The 26,784-nt window shown below is 44.8% G+C and overlaps 1 protein-coding gene across 1 annotated transcript; it reads left to right on the top strand.

Moving 5' to 3' along the window:
- The first annotated feature begins 2,411 nt into the window (after window positions 1-2,411).
- LOC127333810 (9-cis-epoxycarotenoid dioxygenase NCED4, chloroplastic-like) lies at window positions 2,412-4,531 on the top strand. The gene has a single exon (XM_051360247.2). It carries the CDS (start codon window positions 2,526-2,528, stop codon window positions 4,284-4,286), a length of 1,761 nt encoding a protein of 586 aa, XP_051216207.1. The 5' UTR covers window positions 2,412-2,525; the 3' UTR covers window positions 4,287-4,531.
- The last annotated feature ends 22,253 nt before the right edge of the window (window positions 4,532-26,784 follow it).

Raw genomic sequence — 26,784 nt, 5'->3', positions numbered from 1 at the left:
GGGTGGCGATGCTCGACGCAGGCGTAGCTTGGCCAGAGGAGGACGGGGGTGCTCGAGCGCGTGTTGTCCTGGCGACGCCAGGGCGCGGTCACCGCGCGTGCTGGCACGTCCTGGCCAACTTTGGCGTTCTGGCCAATGCCGAGCGTTGGCGTTGCAGGGGCTTGTACCCTCGTCGTCCTTGAGTGTTGTAGATGCTCCAGGACAAGAGGATAGGTTGAAATGGTGGCCAGAGGTGGAGATGCCAAAGGTGGCCGGCATGGCCACGGTATGCTTAGTCTAGGGTTTCTTTTCCCCCTCCTCTCACTTTAATCGACCAGGGCAGGTACTGGGATGATGCAGGGGTTGTAGGAGAGTGTAATGATCAAAGGTTAAAGGGGTTTAGTGAAGAAACCAGAGGATAATAGAGTGTAGCTCAAATTTGGATTAATGCCTGCCAAGTGTTCGATCATATGGCCGCATGAAGTTTTTATTTGAATTTTGAAAATCTTTTTGGTGAATCTCATTTATATAATTAAAGTGAAGTATTGGTGGTGGTGGCACTCAATTTGGAGTAGTTTTGCAAAATGTCAAAAGTGACATGATCTTCACTTTATTTCAGCATCCCTACTTGTCACTTTTATTCTGGTCAACCTAGTCAACTCTAGCCATGGTGGTCAACATCAAAGTTACTCACCTTGACATGGTCTTGGATGACATGGCTTTGGTTGACCAAGTTTAGTTCAAGAAATGAGAAAACCAGAGGGGTAAAGTAGTGAAGAAAATATTTTTGTGACAAGTGACCATTATCATATGTATGTAAGAATTTTGATTTCCTTGTGTTTGATTCTTGATCCAATGATGCAATTGTGTTAGTTTATCATATTGAAGTATTCTACAAGCAAGGGAGCAAGCAATTATGGCCTAGGTTGAGGATTTGCAATTTGGCATATTGTGTATGTGAGTGAGTTATGGGTTTTTCCCATTTTCTTCAATTCCCCTCAAATTAGGGTTTGGTGATCTTGGTTAGGGTTCCAATAGCAATTGTTAAACATACCAACACTCATCATGGCAATTGCACAAAAGAAAATCACTCAAATGCATGAACCTAGATGTGGCACTATATGCATAGAAAAAGTTTTTGTTAATTGCAAATTTTGACTTTGGGGAAATTGTCTTTCTTGTTTAATATTGTTGAAACTTGGGATGTTACACATTATAAACCTCTTATTGCAACCAACATCAACACTGCCAATTTCATGAAAATCTACATTTAGACATATTACATGGTACCTACAAGAAAGCGAAGCTTCACGCCACACCCTCATGAAGCCTCACTAGCTCAAGGTAAGAGCTCATGCGAGTGGATTAGTTCCAATCTAGATACCTAGTGGCGCCATGCGTGAAATTGCGAAAATCTCCAAGTGGGAGGCTGGAACTCATCGGTGTTTAGACCGAGAAGGCCGACATGAAGAAGATCAACGCCTTGATGCTCGAAGATTAGTAGGGCTAGACCACCTTTATTCTTCGATGTAGACACGCATGCCCCCATGCCGCTGTTCGTCGCCCTATAGGTCAGACTGCCACCGGCAAAGGAGGAGGCCACCACCACCATGTTCGGGGCTGGTCGAAGCTCCCGACTTCCTCATGATGCGGGTCTAGCCCAGAAGCACCACCGTTTGTCGTCGATGGAGACGTCAAGATGCAGTAGATGCATGTGCAGGTCATGGCCCGTCCAAACACATCTAGATCAGGCCCGCCTGTACCGTGCCGCCGCGTCACGCCATTCGCCGCCGCTAGACCATTGGACCCTCCTAGCCATCGCCATCTGCAGCACTGCCATAGACTAGGTTGGCTATCGCCGCCATAGAGACCCGGTCCGAGGATGAGGAACTCCGCTGCCACCGCGCCACACATGCTTCGTCTACACAAAATGTGTCTAGATACATGTAAATCATGGACAACTAATATAAAGTGGATGGAGTATATGATGATTTAGAGATAAGATGGCATATGTGATGAGGTACATAAAACCAAAGTTAAAGTTAGCCCCGCTCGTGGCACACACATGGTCACGCCACAATGCAACAAAGAATAAGAAGCATGCGAAAGAAGTTCCGGAAGAAGAAGGTGTTGTTCTACTTCGAGAACATTCAGCTACTACGCCCGGTGAGCATGCAGTGACCAGTGATAAGTGAGCAGTGGATCAGTACTGCTGTTCCGCACTGACGCGCGGATGAGAATCAAAAGCAAGCAGCGGAAGCCTCCTTCTCCCGCGGCCATCGCGCTCGCTCTCCAGAACCATCGCTCTTCTGCCACGTGTCCCATTGCTTTCGAAGTGACTATCCATGGCCTCCCTTCCTTTTGACTGCACCACACAGTCACCCACTTCCTATAAATTCAGCTCCCGCCCCGAACCCAAGCTCCTCAACCCAGCTCACCACTCCTCCTCCCTCACCTCAGCTCCCAGTTCCCAGCTTTTGGCAAACAACACGGAACAGTCTGTGAGTCTACCACGAGCAAGAACGCCTTGATCAGCTCCGCAATCAATGGCATCCTCTATCTCTGCCCCGCCCACCGGTGTCGCTAATCCACCGGCCAAGATCAAGAGGCCCTCCAGGCTCAAGCCGAATGTCCCCACCAAGAGCACTGATGCCTCGGCGTCTGTCGCCGTCACCTGGAAGAGGCCAATGCGGCCTGTCCCGGCACAGCCGCGTCGCGCCGGCAAGTCGGCCAACCCGTTCCAGCGGCTCGCGGCGGCGGCGCTGGACGCGGTGGAGGATGGGCTGATCGCCGGCCTCCTCGAGCGCGCGCACCCGCTTCCCCGCACCGCAGACCCGGCCGTGCAGATCGCCGGGAACTACGCGCCGGTCGGCGAGCTCCCGCCCGCCGGGCCGGAGGACCTGCCCGTCGTGTCCGGCCGCGTGCCGGCGTGCCTGGACGGCGTCTACGTCCGCAACGGCGCCAACCCGCTCCACGCGCCGCGCGGCGGGCACCACCTGTTCGACGGCGACGGCATGCTCCACGCCGTGCGCCTGGGCGGCGGACGCGCCGAGTCCTACGCGTGCCGCTTCACGGAGACGGCGCGGCTCAGGCAGGAGCGCGACATCGGCCGCCCCGTCTTCCCCAAGGCCATCGGCGAGCTGCACGGCCACTCCGGCCTGGCGCGCCTGGCGCTCTTCGGTGCGAGGTCGCTCTGCGGCGTGGTGGACGCGTCGCAGGGGATCGGCGTCGCCAACGCCGGGCTTGTGTACCATGACGGCCGCCTCCTCGCCATGTCCGAGGACGACCTCCCCTACCACGTCCGCGTCACTCCCGACGGCGACCTCGAGACGGTCGGCCGCTACGACTTCAACGGGCAGCTCGAAGGCGCCATGATCGCGCACCCGAAGCTCGACCCGGCCACCGGCGAGCTCTTCGCGCTCAGCTACAATGTCGTCTCCATGCCCTACCTCAAGTACTTCTACTTCTCCGCCGACGGCCGCAAGTCGCCCGACGTCGAGATCCCGGTCGACGCCCCGACAATGATCCACGACTTCGCCATCACTGAGAACTACGCCGTCGTGCCTGACCAGCAGATGGTGTTCAAGCTGCAGGAGATGGTGCTCGGTGGATCGCCGGTGGTGTACGACAAGAACAAGACGGCGCGCTTCGGCGTGCTGCCCAAGCGCGCGGCCGACGCTTCGGAGCTCCTGTGGGTGGAGGTCCCGGACTGCTTCTGCTTCCATCTCTGGAACGCGTGGGAGGACGACTCCACCGGCGAGATCGTGGTTATCGGGTCCTGCATGACGCCAGCAGACGCCGTCTTCAACGAGTCGCCAGACCAGGAGGAGAGCTTCCAGAGCGTGCTCTCGGAGATACGTCTCGACCCGCGCACCGGCACTTCCACCCGCCGGGCCGTGCTGCGGGAGGCCGACCAAGTGAACCTCGAGGCCGGCATGGTGAACCGGCAGCTCCTGGGGAGGAAGACTCGCTATGCCTACCTCGCCATGGCCGAGCCCTGGCCCAAGGTGTCAGGATTCGCCAAGGTGGACCTCGAGGCCGGCACGGTAGAGAAGTTCACATACGGCGAGGGCCGGTATGGCGGCGAGCCCTGCTTCGTGCCGCGCGCGGACGGCTCCGGCGCGGAGGACGACGGGCACGTGCTCTGCTTCGTGCACGACGAGAGGCGCGGCGGCACGTCGTCGGAGCTGCTGGTGGTGAACGCCAGCGACATGCGCGCGGAGGCCGCCGTAAAGCTGCCAGGGCGCGTGCCGTATGGATTCCACGGCACGTTCATCAGCGCCACGGAGCTGCAACGACAAGCCTAGCTAGAGAGCTAAGCTTACTAGCAGTAGTGACGTGGCAAATGAAATATTGCTTAATTTTTTAAAAGAGCAGTCAAAAAAATGTGATTAGTTTAGGTTATGCTAACTACATACAGCCGTACGTAGTCATTTTTAGTGCAGACGACGGCCGTATACCTATGTACGTACTTGTAGCAAGTAGAAACTTTGTATCTTGTAGAATTGAGAGCTCTTCTGAATATTAAAAGAAAATTATGTGTACATACAAATGTCGACTTGCAAAAAAACTACTCATACCTTATAGTACTTGCAATTTCAGTCCCCGCAAAAGAAGAAAAACTTACCATTTCAATGGATCATGTTGCTTCTAAGGTTTGTTGATCTACGGAGACATGTTACATTTGAAGTAAGTGGTGTCCGAAGTCTATTTGGCTCATGACATCTAGTGTTCCTTCTATTTTGAACAATTCAAAATTATATTACATTTTTTTGTAAAAACTAAAAAAACGGGTTGTGAATGACATATCGTACCACCCCTATACAAAAAAAAGGAAAACCATGGCTCTAGCATGTCCTCTATAGCCTTCCCTAAAGATTGGTATCCTGAATCCAGCCCCCTCTCCTATGCATTAGAGTTGTGGAGGTGTCCCCTATCCATTTTCCTACATAAGTTGTACTTGTTATAAATCTGACATGTGGACTCTACATTTTTAAAATATAGATAAAAAAACATAGAGGAAGGATTATTAGGGAGCTGCTGGAAAGAAGCAAAATATAGGAATGTTAGGGAAGCTCCTACATAGAGACATAGAGAAGAAAATATAAGGATCATGTTGGACTTGCTCTTACTTGGTGTTGTAAAAACTAACCTTGGACATCAATCAGAAAAGGGATTGGCGCCCTCTTCTATGAAACTCTATCTATATCTACCACTTACTTGTCAGTGGGTGTTCCACTGGACAGAGATTTGGTGCACATGGGTACGAGTGATCTCTGTTTAAAAAATATTTAAAAATCATATTTCTAAGTTTTAGAAAAAATTGAAAATAAATTATGATGTAGCCAGCATTGTATCCCACAAACGTGTGAACTTTCAGCTGAAAATAATGTGTAGTTTGGGATACACAAAAATAACAAATATGTGAATCTGAGTATAGTGATTCAAACCTCCAAAAAGAAATCAGACTTTGTCATTTTTGCGTAGCTCGGAAAACAAAACATTTGTAATTGAGATTTTGTATGTCAGTGAGATACATCATCACCTCCCTTTAGAATTTTGTTACATATTTTTTGAAACACATAAATATAATTTTTGATTTTATTAATATGATAGGAGCACTGGTGCCCATGATCTAAAATGACTTTTCGGTGTTTCACTATGTTATCTTAGACTATACCATCTTCTTTAATTCCATTATTTGCCTCGCTAGCCGAGGTTTTCTTGCTAGCCCAACCTAGGATGCATTTTAGAGAGTTGTCTTAGAGTGATAGGCGCTTCGACAAATTTTGGAGATTTCAAAATGTTCTATTCAGATTCATATTTTTGTATTTTTTGTGCAGCTAAACATGCATGCAAACAAAAAATCAACATGATATTTTGCACATTTGTGAGACGATACATCGCTGTTTACATATTCACAATTCTTTGAAACTTGGAACTGTGATGTTTGACTTTTTTTATCTGGACACTAGAGCCCGAGAGCTAGAAATCTCCACTCATGTCAGCGTAGCAATTCTCTTACGCAGTGTAAATCTTTTACACGGTATTCCCAAGTTCCGGGAGCTCTACAAGCCGGGGCGAGTGACGAACGCGCAGTCAGACCATTCCGCGTGCGCGTGGAGCATTAACAATCAACCATGGTGCATCTTTGTTTGACGACCGATGGACTAATGTATTACCACTTGCGAGTTGCACTGTGTATGTACGACTTGCGAGTCGCATTAACAGTCCAGCACGCTAATGCAACGGAGGAAAATAGAGTTTTAAACATAATCAAGGAGCAGAGCAGAAACAACTGCAATGATGAATCGACATATGCGCCTAGTCACGTTTTACTCTCCATATCCATGATAATAAAATCAACAAGAGCAAAAGTAATATATAACTCAACCATGATATTATTTATTTTACCTAAGTTGAATCATCGACAAGTAAAAGATTTATTTTGCATTTTCCAAGTTTTTGAGTTCTAGCAAAAAAAAAAAAAATTTGACAAACCTGAAACACTAGATCCTAGATCTAATATAGCATGATGAGTTTTTTTTTGCCAATAGTGATTAATATTATGGGAGCTAAGCATCCCCAAGCTTAGGTGGTAGCATAGTTTCGTTATTATATCTAGCTATTTTCCTTTTATAAAATAATTTGATATGTATGAACCAAATCCCGCTTGATGAAATTAATAGAAAAATTATTAGATTTTTGTTTTGTAATATATTAATTTGTTCATGCAAGCTACATTTCTCAAGATCTAATAGAGCTTCATTTACTTCATTAAGCATTTTAACTTTCTCTACTTGTTTTTCATAATCATAAGTGATTCTTTCTCTTCTTTTTCTATCAACTTTTTACTACTCTCTACTTGTTTCTCATTATTCTCCTTGACTATTCATATTCCCTTCTCTTCTCATTCTTATTACAAGGTCTAATTGCTTGCTTTTGGGAAAATATTTGAAAGAAGCAACACTATTTAGAATATCTCCTAGGCATGATATCTTTTTTCAGCAAATATAAGTGTTTTGTCATCTTTTGTAATTCTTTACCACAATTATTAATTTTATGGATAATAATAGACATCTTATCTTCTATTTCTGGTATTATATTTTTGGAGAAGAGTTCTAAAGGTTCCAAACCATCCTTATTGGGTAATCTTTTAGCACATTTTTCAATTCTTTCTCTAGTTGTAGAAAATGTGTCGTGATATCCTCTACATCTCTTGTTTTTTAACATGATACCAAAAAATACTTTTAGTTGCCATGGCCGACCCTTTTGGTGATGGTAAAACGAAACGCCCTCCTATAGCTAAATCTAAAGCATCTTATATCGTGGTTCCAATCCATAGCAAAAGTAAAGGTGCATATTTTATTCTCTGCATGGTTTGGATTCTTCACTATGTATGGGGGAGAAGGAAAAACATAGGCAAATCCAAATAAAGCAAAAAAAAAAAACAAGACAAAAGTAAGTTGCTTTGTAAATCTAAAGGAGAAGAAAATCTCACAGTGGTGCAGCCTCCCCAAGCTTAGGTGTTTGCACAAGGTTGATGATGAGGATGCTTGAAATATGTTCTAGTAGTTGCCAGATAATGCTCTTGCAGTGTAGTGGAGTTGATGATGTGCTCCTAGCTTGATGGTGATGCAGTTGTGATGTAGTTTTTGCAATTCCAGGCAACGATACCAAAAAATGTTCTAGCATTTACCGTGTTAATTTAACCACACTGCAACCACTGTGAGATGCCCTTCCAACTCCACGACAAAGGCGCTAGAAAATTTTCTTGACGGCAACAACTCCGTGTGTACCAACTCGTTGAGACTCCAGGTGCAGAGTGATGTAGAAAGCTGAATGTACTAGGACGTCACCTAGAGGGGGGGGGGGGGTTGAATAGGCGGTGTATAAAAACTTCTACTTGAGAGCTAAACTAGGCGGAATAAAACTACACATGTGTTTACTAGTTTAGCTCAAGGCCTATCAACTAGGGGTTTGCCTAAGTGCTCCAACAACCTATGCTAGCATGATGAGCAACAAGGTGATAACAAGATAGGCATAGCATCAAGCATGATAGATATCTCAATGTAAAGCACATAGGTAAAGGAGCTCGGGTTGAGAAGTAACCGGTGCATGAGGAGACGACGATGTATCCCGAAGTTCACACCCAAGGGTGCTACGTCTCCGTTGGAGCGGTGTGGAGGCACGAGGCACTCCAAGAAGCCAACTAGGGCCACCGTATTCTCCTCGAGCCTTTCCACCAAAGGAAAGCCTCGATCCACTAAGGGACCCTTGAGGGTGGTCACCGAACGCGTACAAGCTTGGGCAAACTCCCAAGTATCAAGCTTGAGGCAACTCCACAACACGGAGGCTCTCAAGTAGGCCACAAGAGGCTATAGCATACCACCAAGTCACCAAGATGCTAATGTGCCACAAGAGGCTAACACACTCCACAAAGGCCACAGTGCCACAAAGACCACCACACCACTAAGACGATGGGATCACTAAGGCTACAAGGCCACAAAGGAGACACGGTGCCACAAGAGGCAAGATGGCCACTAAAGGCAAGAACACCACTAAGAACGAACACACACTCTACGAGATCGAAACCCCGGAGAGAACTCAAACCGATGCACCTAATGCAATGGCTAAGAACACCACTAAGATGCCCAAGTTCTTCTCTCCCAAATTCCAACAAAGGTACACAAGCTATTGGGGGAATAAGGGAGGAAGAACAAAGAGTGGAGAAACACCAAGAAACTCCAAGATCTAGATCTAGCAAGATCCCCTCACTTGGAGAGGGATTCAATTGGTGAAGCTCTAGATCTAGATCTCCTCTCTCCTTTCCCCCAAAAATATGCAACAAATAGTGGGGGGATCAAGAGGAGGAAGCAAGAACCCAAGGTCAACAATGGAGGAGAGAGAATGGAGGGGAAGAAGTGTTTGGGCCGGAGGTGGAAGAGAGGTATAAATAGGGGCTCCAAAATATAGCTGTTGGGGGCTAGAAAAACGGTCAGATTCGCCCCAAGCGGTACTACCGCTGTGCAAAGCGGTACTACCGTTTTCCCCCAAAAAGCAGATCTGGAAAACGGCCCAAAACCGGTAGTACCGCTCTACTGCTGAAAAACTGAGCGAAAAGGAAATGCAGAGGAGAGAGAGAGATGGGACAGAGCAGCAGCCAGCATGCGGTAAGGAGCATGGCAGCGCGCGTGCAGCGTGGTGCCAGGCAGCAGTGCGGCGCGCGCGCGAGAGCGAGAGCAGGCAGGGCAGCGTGGGGATCGAGGCTGGCGCGCGGGTCAACGAAGGCGGCAGCGAGCGGGAGCGTGTCCCGCGCGGGATCGAGCGGCAGCTCTCCCGCGTGGTCAACGCGGTCGAGCTGAGCAGCAGCGGGCGCGCATGGGCCAGGCGAGCTACGGTTGGGCCCAGCTGGGGCGGCGGCAGCCCAAGGCGTGGTGGGGCAGGATGGTGGCTGGGCTGTGAGTGGAGAGAGAGGAAGAAGGAAGTGGGCCGGTACTACCGGTCCCGGTACCGGCCTGGTACCGTAATTGGGTTACGGTAGTACCGGGCTGGTACCGGCCTGGTACTGGTCAGGGTCCAGTAAGCCAAAACCGCACGAGCGGTAATTAGGCCGGTACCGCCCGCGGTAGTACCGCCCGGCCCATATGATGTTTCTTTTTCTTTTTCAAATAGATGCATACGGAAAACGCAATATCTTGAGCTAGGAAGATCGGAATGACATGAAACCAATTTCGTTGGAAAGAGGACGACAAGAGCTACATCTTTACAAGGTGAAATCATGCAAATGACTGAGTGATGATTTTCTCATGGTCATAGAGGTGTAACCTCTCAATACGGTATATCGGGAAAATCATCACTCTCGCATGTGCAACATGCGATGCAACCGAAATCCATTTCATGCATAAGAATCAAGAAGAACCAAGAACACTATGCAATGCATGCAAGGTTTGAGCTCTCTCCGATGATGCGACCCACTATCCTATTGAGCACAAACCTTGTCCTCGCGCGTTCTTCTCAAGTCGGCAAGCTCCGTCTTCATACTCTTCATGATTGTACATGCCACCGTCTTCCTCCAACATATACGCCACCGTCTTCTTCGATCTTGTACGCACGCCACCGTCTTCATCCATCTTCAACGCCGTCTTCTCTCTTCATCTTCTACACCGTCTTCTCTCTTCATCTTCAACACCGTCTTCGTCTCTCTTCGACACCGTCTTCGTCATTGTACTCTGTCTTCTCCATCTTACAACCTTGAGTCCGACATGGCTATGGACTTGACCTAAGATTGATTCTCAAAGCAACCATTAGTCCATAGGGATTGTCATCAATTACCAAAACCACACATGGGGTAATGGACATGTTCTTTCAATCTCCCCCATTTTGGTAATTGATGACAATCTCTTTGAGAGGGTTTAAATATGGAATTTAGCGAACAACCCAAGTTGAACATTTAGAACAAACTCCCCCATAATATATGCATGTGTGAATGAACTTGAATTTCATTGCATATACTGGCAATTAACGCCTAGCGGAGTATCCTCTAAATATTCAACCATGCAAAGCAACCAATGCAAGGCATGAAAGGCAAATGCTAACAAAAGCAATTCCCTGAAACCCTCCAAACTTCTCCCCCATTGGCATCGATTGCCAAAATGGACGAAAGGTTTGGAAGGCCAATATAGTGAGCGTTCCTCCATAAGTTGTGCATTTCTCATAATTGTGAGTGAAATCAAATGCACATATTCAATGACGAATATTCGGAGGAAATCAAACTATGTTGAGGATCAAAGATTGCAAGAGGATGTGAAGGTGAGAAAGCTTCGACAAATGAAGCAAGCAACCAATGAACCATCAAATCAAGTTAAAGATATTATGATAAGATCAAGAAGGATGCTCCAAGTAATGTGTGGAAACTCCCCAAGGTTTATGCACAAGATAATTTTCATTGAAGAATATGGTGCACAAACATGGCATCATCGCTTCCACGAGATCACTCAAAGCTTATGCCAAAATCAACTATGAGTGCTTGAAGATACAAATAGGATAAAACGGGCACTCATAGCCAAGTTCTTTGTGGAGTCATCAAAGAGTCAAATAAGAATAAAGGAATGGACTCCAACAAAGAGGGATATCAAAAGATATGTACCATCTCTCATGTATATAAGTTTCTCTAAGTGGAGAACATCACAAAGACATTTATCCACAAAGAAACATGCACACACAAGATAGGTACAAGAGAAATAGAGCAAGATATCCAAAACAAGCATGCTCAAGGACTTATCTCATTATAGGAAAGTAAAACCAAATATCAAGTAATGAGATAGCCAACTCCCAAAGAAAGCAAGGTTCCAAATAAACCAAACCCTCAACGCTTTTCATGATGGCACAAAGTACCGAAAAGAAAAGGTTTGTCTTCCAAGTCAAATTCTTGAAACAAGAGAGTGTTCTAGCAAACATAGGAGAGCTCCCCCAAAATTAGTGCACCATTTAGGATTTTGCATTTGAATACAAAATGCACAAATGCGGGATCATTGCTCAACAATTGTTTATCAAAACACTAACAAGGTTCAAGTAAAAAGAGGAGATACATAAGAAGCAAGGAATACATATGGGAGTCTAACCCACAAGGAAAAATTATTGGCAATAGATAAAGCAAATGAGCACATGAGCCAAGTGTGAGGATGATCCGGAACAATACCACACAATTTATTACCAATTGTCCAAGGACAAGAGGTATTTAGGAAATATACATATGGTAGTTTGTGAGTATGTCCAAGATTATCTTCACAACAAAGAAATCATATGGTAAAGTGGGTTTTGTTTGAGCAAACATGTCACATAGGAGCAAGATAATCTATAATATCAATTCTATGTGACACAACCTCAAATGTTCACATTTTGTAGGCTTGTAAGATGCACAAAGCATAATACTCCCCCATAATGTGATAAAGATACTTTTCGTGCAAGAGGCAAATAAGAACCAAGTGAGATAATTAATGGACATTATAGAATTTTAATTCATCATGTCGCACATTTTAGGATTGTGAAATGCACAAAGTGTATCACTCCCCCAAAATGGGATAGTCCATTAATTTCTCACATGAGCCAATAACTAAGATATCAATAAGATGCAATAGCTCAACAAACAACAATTGTACATGATGTGCCACCCAACATATATAAACATGGAAGCAAGATAAGCAAGTAGGAAGCACAACATACACAACCACATGCAAGGTACAAAACCAACACATGTGAAAGGGGAGCGAGTAACTTTCAATGTAAAGGAGTTGAGGACTCGTTACCGCAAGGAGGTGCATGGGTAAAGGATGAAAGAGATACAACTTGACTTGAGGAAGTGAGAATGATGAAGATCCCCTAAGTCTTCATGAGCTAGTCAAGCCTCCATGCCCTCCACTTGTACCTATTGATCAAATTTTGGCTTGTTGGTCCCCAACCAAGTTGGGTCCTAAGAAGTTAGTCACAATAGGCTTGGCAACCCAAATGGTTCTTTTTACGAAACCACTTTGAGTGCCAACATATTTGGCAAACACATCGCCAACCTTATCCTTATGTAGAGAATAAGCACCATGGATCAAGATAGGGTTGGATGAGTTACCACTAGTGCAAAAGGAGGAGATGTGGCCCTTCTCACGGCATATGTAGCATGTTCTTCTCTTTTCCTTCTTCTCACTTGATTTCTCCACAATGGGAGCCTTGGCTTGATCCTTCTTGGGTAGCGGCCTTTCTTCACGTCGAGGTAGACCTTGAGCTCCATTTTGAGGCCGCTTCCCTTGTTTCTTCTTGCCATGTGGCTTCTTCTTCAAGGGGAACAATCTAACATGATGCCCTTCAATCTTGCACTTGAAGCACACAATCTTGGCGGGATCCTTCACATGCCCTTGGCCCTTCTTCCGCTTGTGCGTGGTGGACTTGTTCTTGTTGTTGGAGTTGAATCCAAGTCCACTCTTGTCATTGGGGGATTGCTTCCCTTCATGACCCTTTACCAAGTCCTTCTTCAAAGAAGCGACTTGGGCCTTGAGCTCTTCGATTTCCTCTACATGGTTAGTAACAACACAAGTACTAGAGGAAGTGGAAGCTTCGTTGTTAGAGCAACAAGGCAAGGTATGTAATTCACCACAAGATATAGCAATAGCATGGGTGGATGAATTACTAGCACTAGCACATGGATTTGTAGAGCAACAAGGCATATAAGGTAGTTCACCACAAGATAAATCAATAGCATGAGTGGGTGAACTAAAAGTACTAGCACATGGCAAAATAGCATTTTGAGAGGTAGTGCTAGTACTCACATGAGGCTCACAAGATTTTACCTTTGACATGATAGCCTCATGAGCTAACTTTAGCAAATCATGAGAGACTAGAAGATCATTATGGGAGCTAGAAAGCTTTCCATGACTTTCTTCCAATTTCTCATAATTGCTAGTTAGCAAAGCAAGTTGAGCCCTTAGCTCAACATTCTCCTTTAAGATGGATGCTTCACAAGAGGTAGAGTTAGTAGCACAAGCATTATCAATAATAGCACAAGGAGAAGGCAACTTAGCAAGCTCTATTAGATTGAGAGCCTTAAATTGCTCATGTGACTCGGTGAGTTTGATGAGCTCACTCTCAATAGCCCTAGAGCTACTTTTGAGAAGCTCAAAATCCTCAAGGAGTTTATCATTAGCACTTACTAGCTCACCATTTTTAATTTGAAAATCATGTGCCACCTCTAAAGCTCTATCACGAGATTCCTTTACCATAAGTAGCTCTAGAGTAAAGGTCTCTGATACGTCCCCGACGTATCCATAATTTCTGTCGTTCCATGCTTGTTTTATGACAATACTTACATGTTTTGCTTGCACTTTATGATGATTTCATGCATTTTCCGGAACTAACCTATTAACGAGATGCCACAGTGCCAGTTCTCCTGTTTTCTGCTGTTTTTGGTTCCAGAAAGGCTGTTCGGGCAATATTCTCGGAATTGGATGAAATCAACGCCAAACCTCCTATTTTTCCCGGAAGGCTCCAGAACACCGAAGAAGAGTCGGAGGAGAGCCAGGGGGCCCCACACCATAGGGCCGCGCGGGCCAGACCCTGGCCGCACCGGCCTAGGGTGAGGCCACCCTGTCGACCCTCCTGCGCCGCCTCTTCGCCTATTTAAGCCCTTTCGACCTAAAAACGCAGTACCAATTGACGAAACTCCAGAAAGACTCCAGGGGCGCCGCCACCGTCGCGAAACTCCAATTCGGGGGACAGAACTCTCTGTTCCGGCACCCTGCCGGGACAGGGAAGTGCCCCCGGAAGCCATCTCCAGCCACGCCACCGCCTCCGCCATGCTCCGTGAGTAGTTCCCCCATGGACTACGGGTTCTAGCAGTAGCTATGTCGGTATACTCTCCCCCATGTACTTCAATACAATGGTCTCATGAGCTGCCTTACATGATTGAGATTCATCTGATGTAATCGGTGTTGTGTTTGTTGGGATCCGATGGATGATACATTATGATTAGTCTATCTATAAAGTTTGTGAAGTTATTGTTGCTGCAATCTTGTTATGCTTAATGCTTGTCACTAGGGCCCGAGTGGCATGATCTTAGATTTGAGCTCTATAATTATTGCTTAGATTGTATCTACAAGTTGTATGCACATGTCACTGTCCGGAACCAAAGGCCCCGAAGTGACAAGAATCGGGACAACCGGAGGGGATGGTAGTGATGTGAGGATCACATGTTTTCACGGAGTGTTAATGCTTTGCTCCGGTACTCTATTAAAAGGAGTACCTTAATATCCAGTAGTTTCCCTTGAGGCCCGGCTGCCACCGGCTGGTAGGACAAAAGATGTTGTGCAAGTTTCTCATTGCGAGCACGTACGACTATATACGGAAAACATGCCTACATAATTAATAATCTGGATGTTCTTTCTTAATGCTTTGATTCCTATCAATTGCCCAACTGTAATTTGTTCACCCAACACTTGTCACTTATTGGAGAGTTACCACTAGTGTAGATCGCTGGGAACCCCGGTCCATCTCTCATCATTATATACTCGTTCTATATGTCATTGGAAGTAGTATCAACTATCTTCTGGTGCCATTGCTCTCATATTGCTATTATCGCGTCGTGTTATCGTTACTATCGCTCTCATATTATCGCTACTTTCACATCACCCCTGTTGCTAGTGCTTTTCCAGGTGCAGCTGAATTGACAACTCAGTTGTTAAGGCTTATAAGTATTCTTTACCTCCCCTTGTGTCGAATCAATAAATTTGGGTTATACTACCCTCGAAGACTGCTGCGATCCCCTATACTTGTGGGTTATCAAGATCAAGTTTCGGCGCCGTTGCCGGGGAGGCATAGCTCTACTCATAAGTTCACCTGGGGAGTACACTCTACCTCTCTCTCTGTTTTTATTTTGTTTTATTTTGCTTTGCTTAGTTTACTTTTACCTAGTTTATTTGTGCTTAGTTTATTTCTGTCTAGTATTATTTTGTTTAGTTTACTTTTGTCTAGTTTCGTTTTGTCTTGTTTTATTTTATACCCAAAAATCCATAAAAATTTGAAAAACCAAAAAATTAAAAACTGCTGTTATGGAAGAACCAACAACCTACTTGGAGCTTATAGAATGTTATAATAATTATAGAGAATCAAGAACTGGTAAAATAATGAGTGCTATGATAGAAAAATTGAATACAATGGCTAGAATCTTGCTTAGACGCCATGATATAAATTGTTGCTCTCAACAGGATACTAAACATCTTAAATTTCAATGTGGCTTTAGTGAGGAATTTTTAATTAAGAACTATAATCGGAATTGCTATATTCATTATGGGTTCGAAGAGGTAGAACAATTTGTCTTATTTATGGGAGCCTCCGAGATAGAATCCTTCATGGTTGAGAATTATGAAACTTGTGCTATTTGTAAGGACCTTAAAGATTATGTCTCTACTATACTTAATTCTTGCATAGAATGCTACAGTAGGAATCCTTATATCCTTGATTATAAAGAGAGACACATTAATGCACAAGAATGCACTCACAATTTGCAGGAACCGGTGGAAGAAGAAACTGATGAACCTGAAAGCTCATTGGATGAAAAAAAGGAGGAAATTGATGAACCTGAAAGCTCATTGGATGAAAAAGAAGAGGAGAGCGACGAACAAAAGGGGGAAGAATGGATTAGCTACCCATGCCAACCTTCTAATGAGAGTAACTCTTCATCTCTTACACTATTTGATTGTCCTCCATGCTTACCGAAAGAGGTTGAATGTTATGTTCCTGTGGATTCTCTTGAAATATTCCCTATGAGTAAAACTTGTGAGAATAATTATGCTACTGTTATTTATGATAATCCATGCTACTTTGATAAATCTTATGATAATGCTTTGTTTGTGCCTGATGTCGAAATGCATGGTACTAAAGAATTTTGCTTAGCAAATGTTTATGATAAAGCTCTAGATGATGGTCCTATGTTACTTGATAAAATTAATTGTACTACTAATGAAAATGGGATTGGAGAGTCCTTGACTTATTCTATGAGTCCCATATCTCTTGAGATTGATCAACTACCTTGTTATATTATTAATAAAAGTAAGTTTGAAAGTTTTAATTCCACTATTCTTGAACTTGATAAAAATTATGTGTTTGGAAATCATGAAAAGTATGCTGCATGTGATAGTTATATTTTTGAGTTTGTTCATGAATCTACTAAAAATTATTATGAGAGAGGAAAATATGGTTGTAGAAATTTGCATGGTACTAAAACACCTCTCTATATGCTTAAAATTTTGAAGTTACACTTGTTCTGTCTTCCTATGCTTGTTACTTTGCTTTTCATGAACTTGTTTATTTACAAGATTCCTATGCATAGGAAGCATGTTAGACTTAAATGTGTTTTGGATTTGCCTCTTGATGCTCTCTTTTGCTTCAAATACTATTTCTTGCGAGTGCATCATTAAAACTGCTGAGCCCATCTTAATGGCTATAAAGAAAGAACTTCTTGGGAGATAACCCATGTGTTATTTTGCTACAGTACTTTGTTTTATATTTGTGTCTTGGAAGTTGTTTACTACTGTAGCAACCTCTCCTTATCTTAGTTTTGTGTTTTGTTGTGCCAAGTGAAGCCTCTAATCGAAGGTTGATACTAGATTTGGATTTCTGCGCAGAAACAGATTTCTATCTGTCACGAATCTGGGTCTAATTCTCTGTAGGAACTCAGAAAATTATGCCAATTTACGTGCGTGTTCCTCAGATATGTACGCAACTTTCATTAGTTTTGAGTTTTCTGATTTGAGCAACGGAAGTATTTTATTAAAATTCATCTTGACTGGCTGTTCTGTTTTGGCAGATTCTGTCTCTGTTTTTTGCATTGTCTCTTGTGGACTTTAAGCGAGCTTTTCTAGACATAGAGAGCTGTAGCTAATGTTTTATTGAGTTCTTGCAATGTGCCACTACAGGACCAAGGTGGATTCAAATTTTTTGAGTACTAACCCCTCTAATGAAGTTTATGAGAAGTTTGTTGTGAAGGAAGTTTTCAAGGGTCAAGAGAGGAGGATGATATATGATCAAGAAGAGTGAAAAGTCTAAGCTTGGGGATGCCCCCGTGGTTCATCCCTGCATATTTCAAGAAGACTCAAGCGTCTAAGCTTGGGGATGCCCAAGGCATCCCCTTCTTCATCAACTTATCAGGTTTTCTCCCCTGAAACTATATTTTTATTCGGTCACATCATATGTGCTTTACTTGGAGCGTCTGTGTGTTTATTTTCGTTTTGTTTGTTTGAATAAGATCGGATCCTAGCAATCCTTGTTTGGGAGAGAGACACGCTCCGCTTTTTCATATGAACACTTGTTCTTCGTTTTACTTTTAATGTTCAATGATAAAAGTTGGAAGCTATAGCACTTATTATTATTTGGTTGGAAACAGAAAATGCCTCATAATGTCTTGGATAATTTGACACTTGGCAATTGTTTTGAGCTCTCAAATAGATTAAGTTTTTTCATGTGGTTTAAACCTATTAGTGGAGAACTACTGTAAAGCTTGTTGAAATTGGTTTGCATAATTGATCTCTCTTAAGGTCTAGATATTTTCTGGTAAAGTGTTTGAGCAACAAGGAAGACAGTGTAGAGTATTATAATGCTTGCGATATGTTCTTATGTAAGTTTTGCTGTACCGGTTCATACTTGTGTTTGCTTCAAACAACCTTGCTAGCCTAAGCCTTGTACTGAGAGGGAATGCTTCTCGTGCATCCAAATCCTTGAGCCAAAAACTATGCCATTCGTGTCCACCATACCTACCTACTATGTGGTATTTCCTGCCATTCCAAAGTAAATTGCTTGAGTGCTACCTTTAAACAATTCAAAATGCTTCTCAATTTGTGTTAATGTTTTATAGCTCATGAGGAAGTATGTGGTGTTTATCTTTCAATCTTGTTGGGCAACTTTCATCAATGGACTAGTGGCTTCATCTGCTTATCCAATAATTTTGCAAAAAGAGCTGGCAATGGGATTCCCAGTCCCAAATTAATTAACCTAAATAGACACTCCTCCATGGTATGTGATTGTTGGACGGCACCCGAAGGATTCGGTTAGCCATGGCTTGTGTAAGCAAAGGTTGGGAGGAGTGTCATCATAATAAAACTAAAATAAAAAGGCACTCCTTCATGGTATGAGATTGTTGGCAGGCACCCGAGGATTCGGTTAGCCATGGTTTGTGAAAGAAAGGTTGGAAGGAGTGCCACCCAAAAATAAAATAAAATGGGAGCCGCGCTTTGAAGGTTTGTCTAGCGAGGGGGTTAGAGTGCCCACTACCATTCGTTGACAACAACAAACACCTCTCAAAACTTTAATTTTTATGGTCTCTATATGTTTTCAAAACCAAAGCTCTAGCACAAACATAGCAATCAATGCTTCCCTCTGCGAAGGGCCATTTTTTTACTTTTATGTTGAGTCAGTTTACCTACTTCCTTCCATCTTAGAAGCAAACACTTGTGTTAACTGTGCATTGATTCTTACATACTTGCATATTTGCATTCATCATATTACTTTGTGTTGACAATTATCCATGAGATATGCATGTTGAAAGTTGAAAGCAACCGCTGAAACTTATATCTTCCTTTGTGTTGCTTCGATGCCTTTACTTTGAATCTATTGCTTTATGAGTTAACTCTTGTGCAATCTTTTGATGCTTGTCTTGAAAGTACTATTCATGAAAAGTTTTGCTATATGTTATCTATTTGTTAGCAACTATAGATCATTGCCTTGAGTCACTTCATTCATTTCATATGCTTTGTAATAGTATGATCAAGGTTATGTAAGTAGCATGTCACTACAGAAATTATTCTTTTTATCGTTTACCTGCTCGGGACGAGCAGGAACTAAGCTTGGGGATGCTGATACGTCCCCGACGTATCCATAATTTCTGTCGTTCCATGCTTGTTTTATGACAATACTTACATGTTTTGCTTGCACTTTATGATGATTTCATGCATTTTCCGGAACTAACCTATTAACGAGATGCCACAGTGCCAGTTCTCGTTTTCTGCGTTTTTGGTTCCGTAAAGGCTGTTCGGGCAATATTCTTAATTGGACGAAATCAACGCCAAACCTCCTATTTTTCCCGGAAGGCTCCAGAACACTGAAGAAGAGTCGGAGGAGAGCCAGGGGCCCCACACCATAGGGCCGCGCGGGCCAGACCCTGGCCGCGCCGGCCTAGGGTGAGGCCACCCTGTCGACCCTCCTGCGCCGCCTCTTCGCCTATTTAAGCCCTTTCGACCTAAAAACGCAGTACCAATTGACGAAACTCCAGAAAGACTCCAGGGGCGCCGCCACCGTCGCGAAACTCCAATTCGGGGACGAACTCTGCTCCGGCACCTGCCGGGACGGGGAAGTGCCCCCGGAAGCCATCTCCATCAACGCCACCGCCTCCACCATGCTCCGTGAGTAGTTCCCCCATGGACTACGGGTTCTAGCAGTAGCTATGTCGGTATACTCTCCCCCATGTACTTCAATACAATGGTCTCATGAGCTGCCTTACATGATTGAGATTCATCTGATGTAATCGGTGTTGTGTTTGTTGGGATCCGATGGATGATACATTATGATTAGTCTATCTATAAAGTTTGTGAAGTTATTGTTGCTGCAATCTTGTTATGCTTAATGCTTGTCACTAGGGCCCGAGTGGCATGATCTTAGATTTGAGCTCTATAATTATTGCTTAGATTGTATCTACAAGTTGTATGCACATGTCACTGTCCGGAACCAAAGGCCCCGAAGTGACAAGAATCGGGACAACCGGAGGGGATGGTAGTGATGTGAGGATCACATGTTTTCACGGAGTGTTAATGCTTTGCTCCGGTACTCTATTAAAAGGAGTACCTTAATATCCAGTAGTTTCCCTTGAGGCCCGGCTGCCACCGGCTGGTAGGACAAAAGATGTTGTGCAAGTTTCTCATTGCGAGCACGTATGACTATATACGGAAAACATGCCTACATAATTAATAATCTGGATGTTCTTTCTTAATGCTTTGATTCCTATCAATTGCCCAACTGTAATTTGTTCACCCAACACTTGTCACTTATTGGAGAGTTACCACTAGTGTAGATCATTGGAACCCCGGTCCATCTCTCATCATTCTATACTCGTTCTGTATGTCATTGGACGTGGGTTCCACTAGCTTCTGGTGCCATTGCTCTCCTTTTGCTCTTACTGCTGTGTTACTGTTACTACTGCTCTCATATTACTGCTACTTTCACATCACCCCTGTTGCTAGTGCTTTTCCAGGTGCAGCTGAATTGACAACTCAGTTGTTAAGGCTTATAAGTATTCTTTACCTCCCCTTGTGTCGAATCAATAAATTTGGGTTATACTACCCTCGAAGACTGCTGCGATCCCCTATACTTGTGGGTTATCAGTCTCCTCAAGAGATTCATTGGTGGTTTGTTGTTCTTCAAGAGCTTCACTGAGAGTTGCAATCTCGTTTGCATCCTCGCGCTCATGCCCTTCCATTTTCTCAATAAGTTTTGTGCTCTCAATGGCAAAAGCAAAGATTTTCACGAAGTTAGAGCAAGCAAATTTCTTCTTATGAAGAGCATGAAAAACCGACTCTCCCAACTTGTTTAAGGAAGCAACATTAAGTCCTTCCATATCATCATCCTCATCATCACTAGATAGATAGGGTTCCAAGGAAGGAGATACCTTAGAAGCCTTAGCCATAAGGCAAGTGTAAGAACCGTGAGATGAAGAGGATGAAGTAGTTGAAGCTCCATCCAAGATCTTGTCTTGGCCCATAGTATCTTCGGTTTTCTCTACATTGTTAGTCACACAAATACTAGAGGAAAACGAAGCATTCTTATCATGGCCACAACACAAGGCAAGCATATCAACATGGGATGAAGATATGCAAGGACTATCAACACGTGCATGTAAAGCATTTATAGTGCTATAAGTGTTCAAGTCCAAAGATGAAACATTGCTATGGGATAGGGATGAAGAATCATCAAGAGAAGGCTCACCATCAACAATGCAATGTTCATCACCACTCACCATAGCATTACCTTGTGTCTTACCACACATTGGTGAAGTGGAAGGAGTGCGATCATCCTCAATGGTCTTGGACCCACCATATGTATCTCAAAGCTTTGTACAAAACTCATGAGCACTCCGGAAAGGCGCGATGGAGGAAATCACTACATGACTCACAACATAGCAAAGCACTTTAGTAGCTTGAGCATCTAGATAAGAGTTTTTCTTCTCCTCAAAGGTTGGATTTTGTGGATCCTTAGGAGGAGAAAAACCCATATCAAGAATTTGCTCCACATGTGGGTGCATGCCCCTAAAATAATCAAGCATGTAGAATTTCCAAGCATCATAATTAGTGCCATCAAATGTAAGAGAGGAAATGTGCACTAATCCTCTAGCCGACGTCATACTCTCTAGGTGGTGAAGCCCAACAAGATAAGAGAGCCCTAGCTCTGATACCAATTGAATGTACTAGGACGTCGCCTAGAGGGGGGTGAATAGGCGGTGTATAAAAACTTCTACTTGAGAGCTAAACTAGGCGGAATAAAACTACACATGTGTTTACTAGTTTAGCTCAAGGCCTATCAACTAGGGGTTTGCCTAAGTGCTCCAACAACCTATGCTAGCATGATGAGCAACAAGGTGATAACAAGATAGGCATAGCATCAAGCATGATAGATATCACAATGTAAAGCACATAGGTAAAGGAGCTCGGGTTGAGAAGTAACCGGTGCACGAGGAGACGACGATGTATCTCGAAGTTCACACCCAAGGGTTCTACGTCTCCGTTGGAGCGGTGTGGAGGCACGAGGCACTCCAAGAAGCCAACTAGGGCCACCGTATTCTCCTCGAGCCTTTCCACCAAAGGAAAGCCTCGATCCACTAAGGGACCCTTGAGGGTGGTCACTGAACCCATACAAGCTTGGGCAAACTCCCAAGTATCAAGCTTGAGGCAACTCCACAACACGGAGGCTCTCAAGTAGGCCACAAGAGGCTATAGCATACCACCAAGTCACCAAGATGCTAATGTGCCACAAGAGGCTAACACACTTCACAAAGGCCACAGTGCCACAAAGACCACCACACCACTAAGACGATGGGATCACTAAGGCTACAAGGCCACAAAGGAGACACGGTGCCACAAGAGGCAAGATGGCCACTAAAGGCAAGAACACCACTAAGAAAGAACACACACTCTACGAGATCGAAACCCCGGAGAGAACTCAAACCGATGCACCTAATGCAATGGCTAAGAACACCACTAAGATGCCCAAGTTCTTCTCTCCCAAATTCCAACAAAGCTACACAAGCTATTGGGGGAATAAGGGAGGAAGAACAAAGAGTGGAGAAACACCAAGAAACTCCAAGATCTAGATCTAGCAAGATCCCCTCACTTGGAGAGGGATTCAATTGGTGAAGCTCTAGATCTAGATCTCCTCTCTCCTTTCCCCCAAAAATATGCAACAAATAGTGGGGGATAAAGAGGAGGAAGCAAGAACCCAAGGTCAACAATGGAGGAGAGAGAATGGAGGGGAAGAAGTGTTTGGGCCGGAGGTGGAAGAGAGGTATAAATAGGGGCTCCAAAATATAGCTGTTGGGGGCTGGAAAAATGGTCAGATTCGCCCCAAGCGGTACTACCGCTGTGCAAAGCGGTACTACCTTTTTCCCCCAAAAAGCAGATCTGGAAAATGGCCTAAAACCGGTAGTACCGCTCTGCGGAGCGGTACTACCGCTTGTGCTGAAAAACTGAGCGAAAAGGAAATGCAGAGGAGAGAGAGAGATGGGACAGAGCAGCAGCCAGCATGCGGTAAGGAGCATGGCAGGGCGCGTGCAGCGTGGTGCCAGGCAGCAGTGCGGCGCGCGCGCGAGAGCGAGAGCAGGCAGGGCGGCGTGGGGATCGAGGCTGGCGCGTGGGTCAACGAAGCCGGCATCGAGCGGGAGCGTGTCCCGCGCGGGATCGAGCGGCAGCTCTCCCGCGTGGTCAACGCGGTCGAGCTGAGCAGCAGCGGGCGCGCATGGGCCAGGCGAGCTGCGGTTGGGCCCAGCTGGGGCGGCGACAGCCCAAGGCGTGGTGGGGCAGGATGGTGGCTGGGCTGTGAGTGGAGAGAGAGGAAGAAGGAAGTGGGCCGGTACTACCGGTCCCGGTACCGGCCTGGTACCGTAATTGGGTTACGGTAGTACCGGGCTGAGTACCCGGCACTGCTGGTCGAGGGTCCAGTAAGCCAAAACCGCACGAGCGGTATTTAGGCCGGTACCGCCCGCAGTAGTACCGCCCGGCCCATATGCTGTTTCTTTTTCTTTTTCAAATAGATGCATACGGAAAACACAATATCTTGAGCTAGGAAGATCGGAATGACATGAAACCAATTTCATTGGAAAGAGGACGACAAGAGCTACATCTTTACAAGGTGAAATCATGCAAAGGAGTGAGTGATGATTTTCTCATGGTCATAGAGGTGTAACCTCTCAATACGGTATATCGGGAAAATCATCACTCTCGCATATGCAACATGCGATGCAACCGAAATCTGTTTCATGCATAAGAATCAAGAAGAACCAAGAACACTATGCAATGCATGCAAGATTTGAGCTCTCTCCGATGATGCGACCCACTATCCTATTGAGCACAAACCTTGTCCTCGCGCGTTCTTCTCGAGTCGGCAAGCTCCGTCTTCATACTCTTCATGATTGTACATGCCACCGTCTTCCTCCAACATATACGCCACCATCTTCTTCGATCTTGTACGCATGCCACCGTCTTCATCCATCTTCAACGCCGTCTTCTCTCTTCATCTTCTACGCCATCTTCTCTCTTCATCTTCAACATCGTCTTCGTCTCTCTTCGACACCGTCTTCGTCATTGTACTCCGTCTTCTCCATCTTACAACCTTGAGCCCGACATGGCTATGGACTTGACCTAAGATTGATTCTCAAAGCAACCGTTAGTCCATAGGGATTGTCATCAATTAGCAAAACCACACATGGGGTAATGGACATGTTCTTTCAAAAGCGTCTTTTCCCCACAAGGGTGACTTGAGGGTTTATATCGAACTCTCCAGGAATTGACAGAGAACCTTTCCTTGTTCCTCTTTAAGCAACCTACAAAACAAAGTATTTGCCTTGTATCAAGCAAAAGGTTTCGTCTTAGTAAAATGAAATAAACTTATAAATAAACAAGGTAAAAATAATATAACTAGGCAAGAAAGTAAAAACAATAAAGTAAAGGTATTTTAGAATTTTGTTTGGATTTGCTAATAATAAAAGTATTTTTTTGTTTTCAAAATTAATAATTGGAGAAAATGTAAAGGATGGTGATAGTGTTACAAAGGTGTTTCTTATAATAAAAAGTAGACTGGGGTTCATAGTCTACTTGTCTACTCTCTCGTAAGGTGTAGTGTACATAAACAATTCATAAGCAATACTAATATTGATGAAACCTCATTATGTGAATTATAAGTATTTATATGGGCATCTGGAAGGACGAGATGTCGCCTAGAGGTGGGGGGGGGGGTGTGAATAGGCATTTTAAAAACTTACGGATTTGACATGTAAGAATGCAAAATTGAACTAACGTTTATTTTACAGCACAAAATCTAAATATGCTAGGTTCAACTAAGTGCAACAAGCCAACAACAACAACTCAAGCTAAGAACGATAGGCACAAGATATATGAACACCAGTGATAGCCTGATATAAGTACTTAAAGCATGATGGCTATCACAAGGAAAGTAAACTCGGGCATAGAGATAACCCCGAGGCACGCATAGACGAAAATGTAATCTCGTGTTCCCCCATACAAAGTGAGATACGTCACGTTTGAGAGATGTGGGCTACCATGAAGATCTCTCGAACGCCACGAAGGCTCACTGATGTGGGCATTACCCTTCGGGTAACTAGTATTGCGCTACCTCTTACGGCCCAACCAGGGGCCCATGAAAAACATCCATCGACCAAGGTGGGCTGTTATGTCGGTTCCAAGGAAGGAGTCTTGGAGAGCAAGGTAAGAAGACGAAGGAACAAGGAAGGTTTACACGTAGAACTCTTTGTAACTTAGTCGAACCCGGATAGAACTCTTGAGACATGGCACCCAATATAAGGGCCAGGAGAGGGTCTGCCGAGGGATACACAATCATTATAGCCATAACCACTGCAGGTATAGAGTTAGGTCATTGTAGAACTTAGCCTCTCTACGAGATCTTAGTTGAAGCCTTCGGCTACCCCATTGTAACCCGATAATTTCAGTAATCAAGATCAGAAAGGCAGGACGTAAGGGTTTTACCTCATCGAGGGCCCCGAACCTGGGTAAATCGCTCTCCTCGCTTGTTTGATAACCGATGTCTCGTGTTAGCCTACAGGATTCCATCTACCCTAATCCCCAAACAGAGGGCATTGCAGGGGAGTACCCTCGACAATTGGCGCCGTCTGTGGGGAACCTGTTGGCACAAGATCCAGCATCGGCAGCTTCGGCCATGCCGTCGGCTGCTTCATCAACACCATCGGCATCTTGGCCGGCTTCTTCGTCACCAAGCTCGGGGAACTCGATTCGATTCGGGTCCTTCGAGTTCACACCGCATAGCGACTCGTCCCGCCCGGCCTTTTCGGATCTACAAGAGGGCTTGGGCATGACGTTTGGAAGTGTCCACTACAACATCAACGCGGAAGGGATCCTTCGGCTGCCCGAGCCATTCGTCTCTAGATCAGCAAGGACGCCAACTTCACCAACTGCAGGATCGACTGCGTCATCATCAGTCAATCCATCGGCTGGTTTGACGGCATCAACGAATTCTTCTCCGCCATCGACCCTCGATCGACATCATCCATGTCGGTTGGATCCGACGATTCTAAGTCATCCGATATGACCTTGTACTACTGTTTAAACTGCGATACCAGGCACGGATTGGGATCAGACGACACACCGTTCATCTGCAGCGCCAAATATTCATCAGAGGAAGAAAGTATCGACAGCGCCGCTAGGACAACCACTTGGAGGATGGCACATCACCAGATCTATGCTATCCTCAATGCAGGGAACGCGGGGAACGAAGGAGAAGAAGAAGGAGAACGCACCCCACGTGCCAGCATGCGACGTAACTCTGAAAACAGCGCCAGCAATGACGATAGAGATTACACTATCGTAGAAGGAGAGTGGGAAGCAGCTCGGGCCGCCATAACTAACAATACGCCGCTCCCCGCCGGAACTTCGGTTGGAACTCTTAATGAGTATCGTTCTATCTTAGAAAGGAATCGAGTGCAGCTATCGAACGAGCAGGGCAGTCTCAATCGACGTT

Source organism: Lolium perenne, chromosome 2, assembly GCF_019359855.2.
Source record: "Lolium perenne isolate Kyuss_39 chromosome 2, Kyuss_2.0, whole genome shotgun sequence".
Lineage (NCBI taxonomy): Eukaryota > Viridiplantae > Streptophyta > Magnoliopsida > Poales > Poaceae > Lolium > Lolium perenne.
Note: the sequence above shows the minus strand (reverse complement) of the source record. Positions and strands in the feature narration are given on the sequence as shown.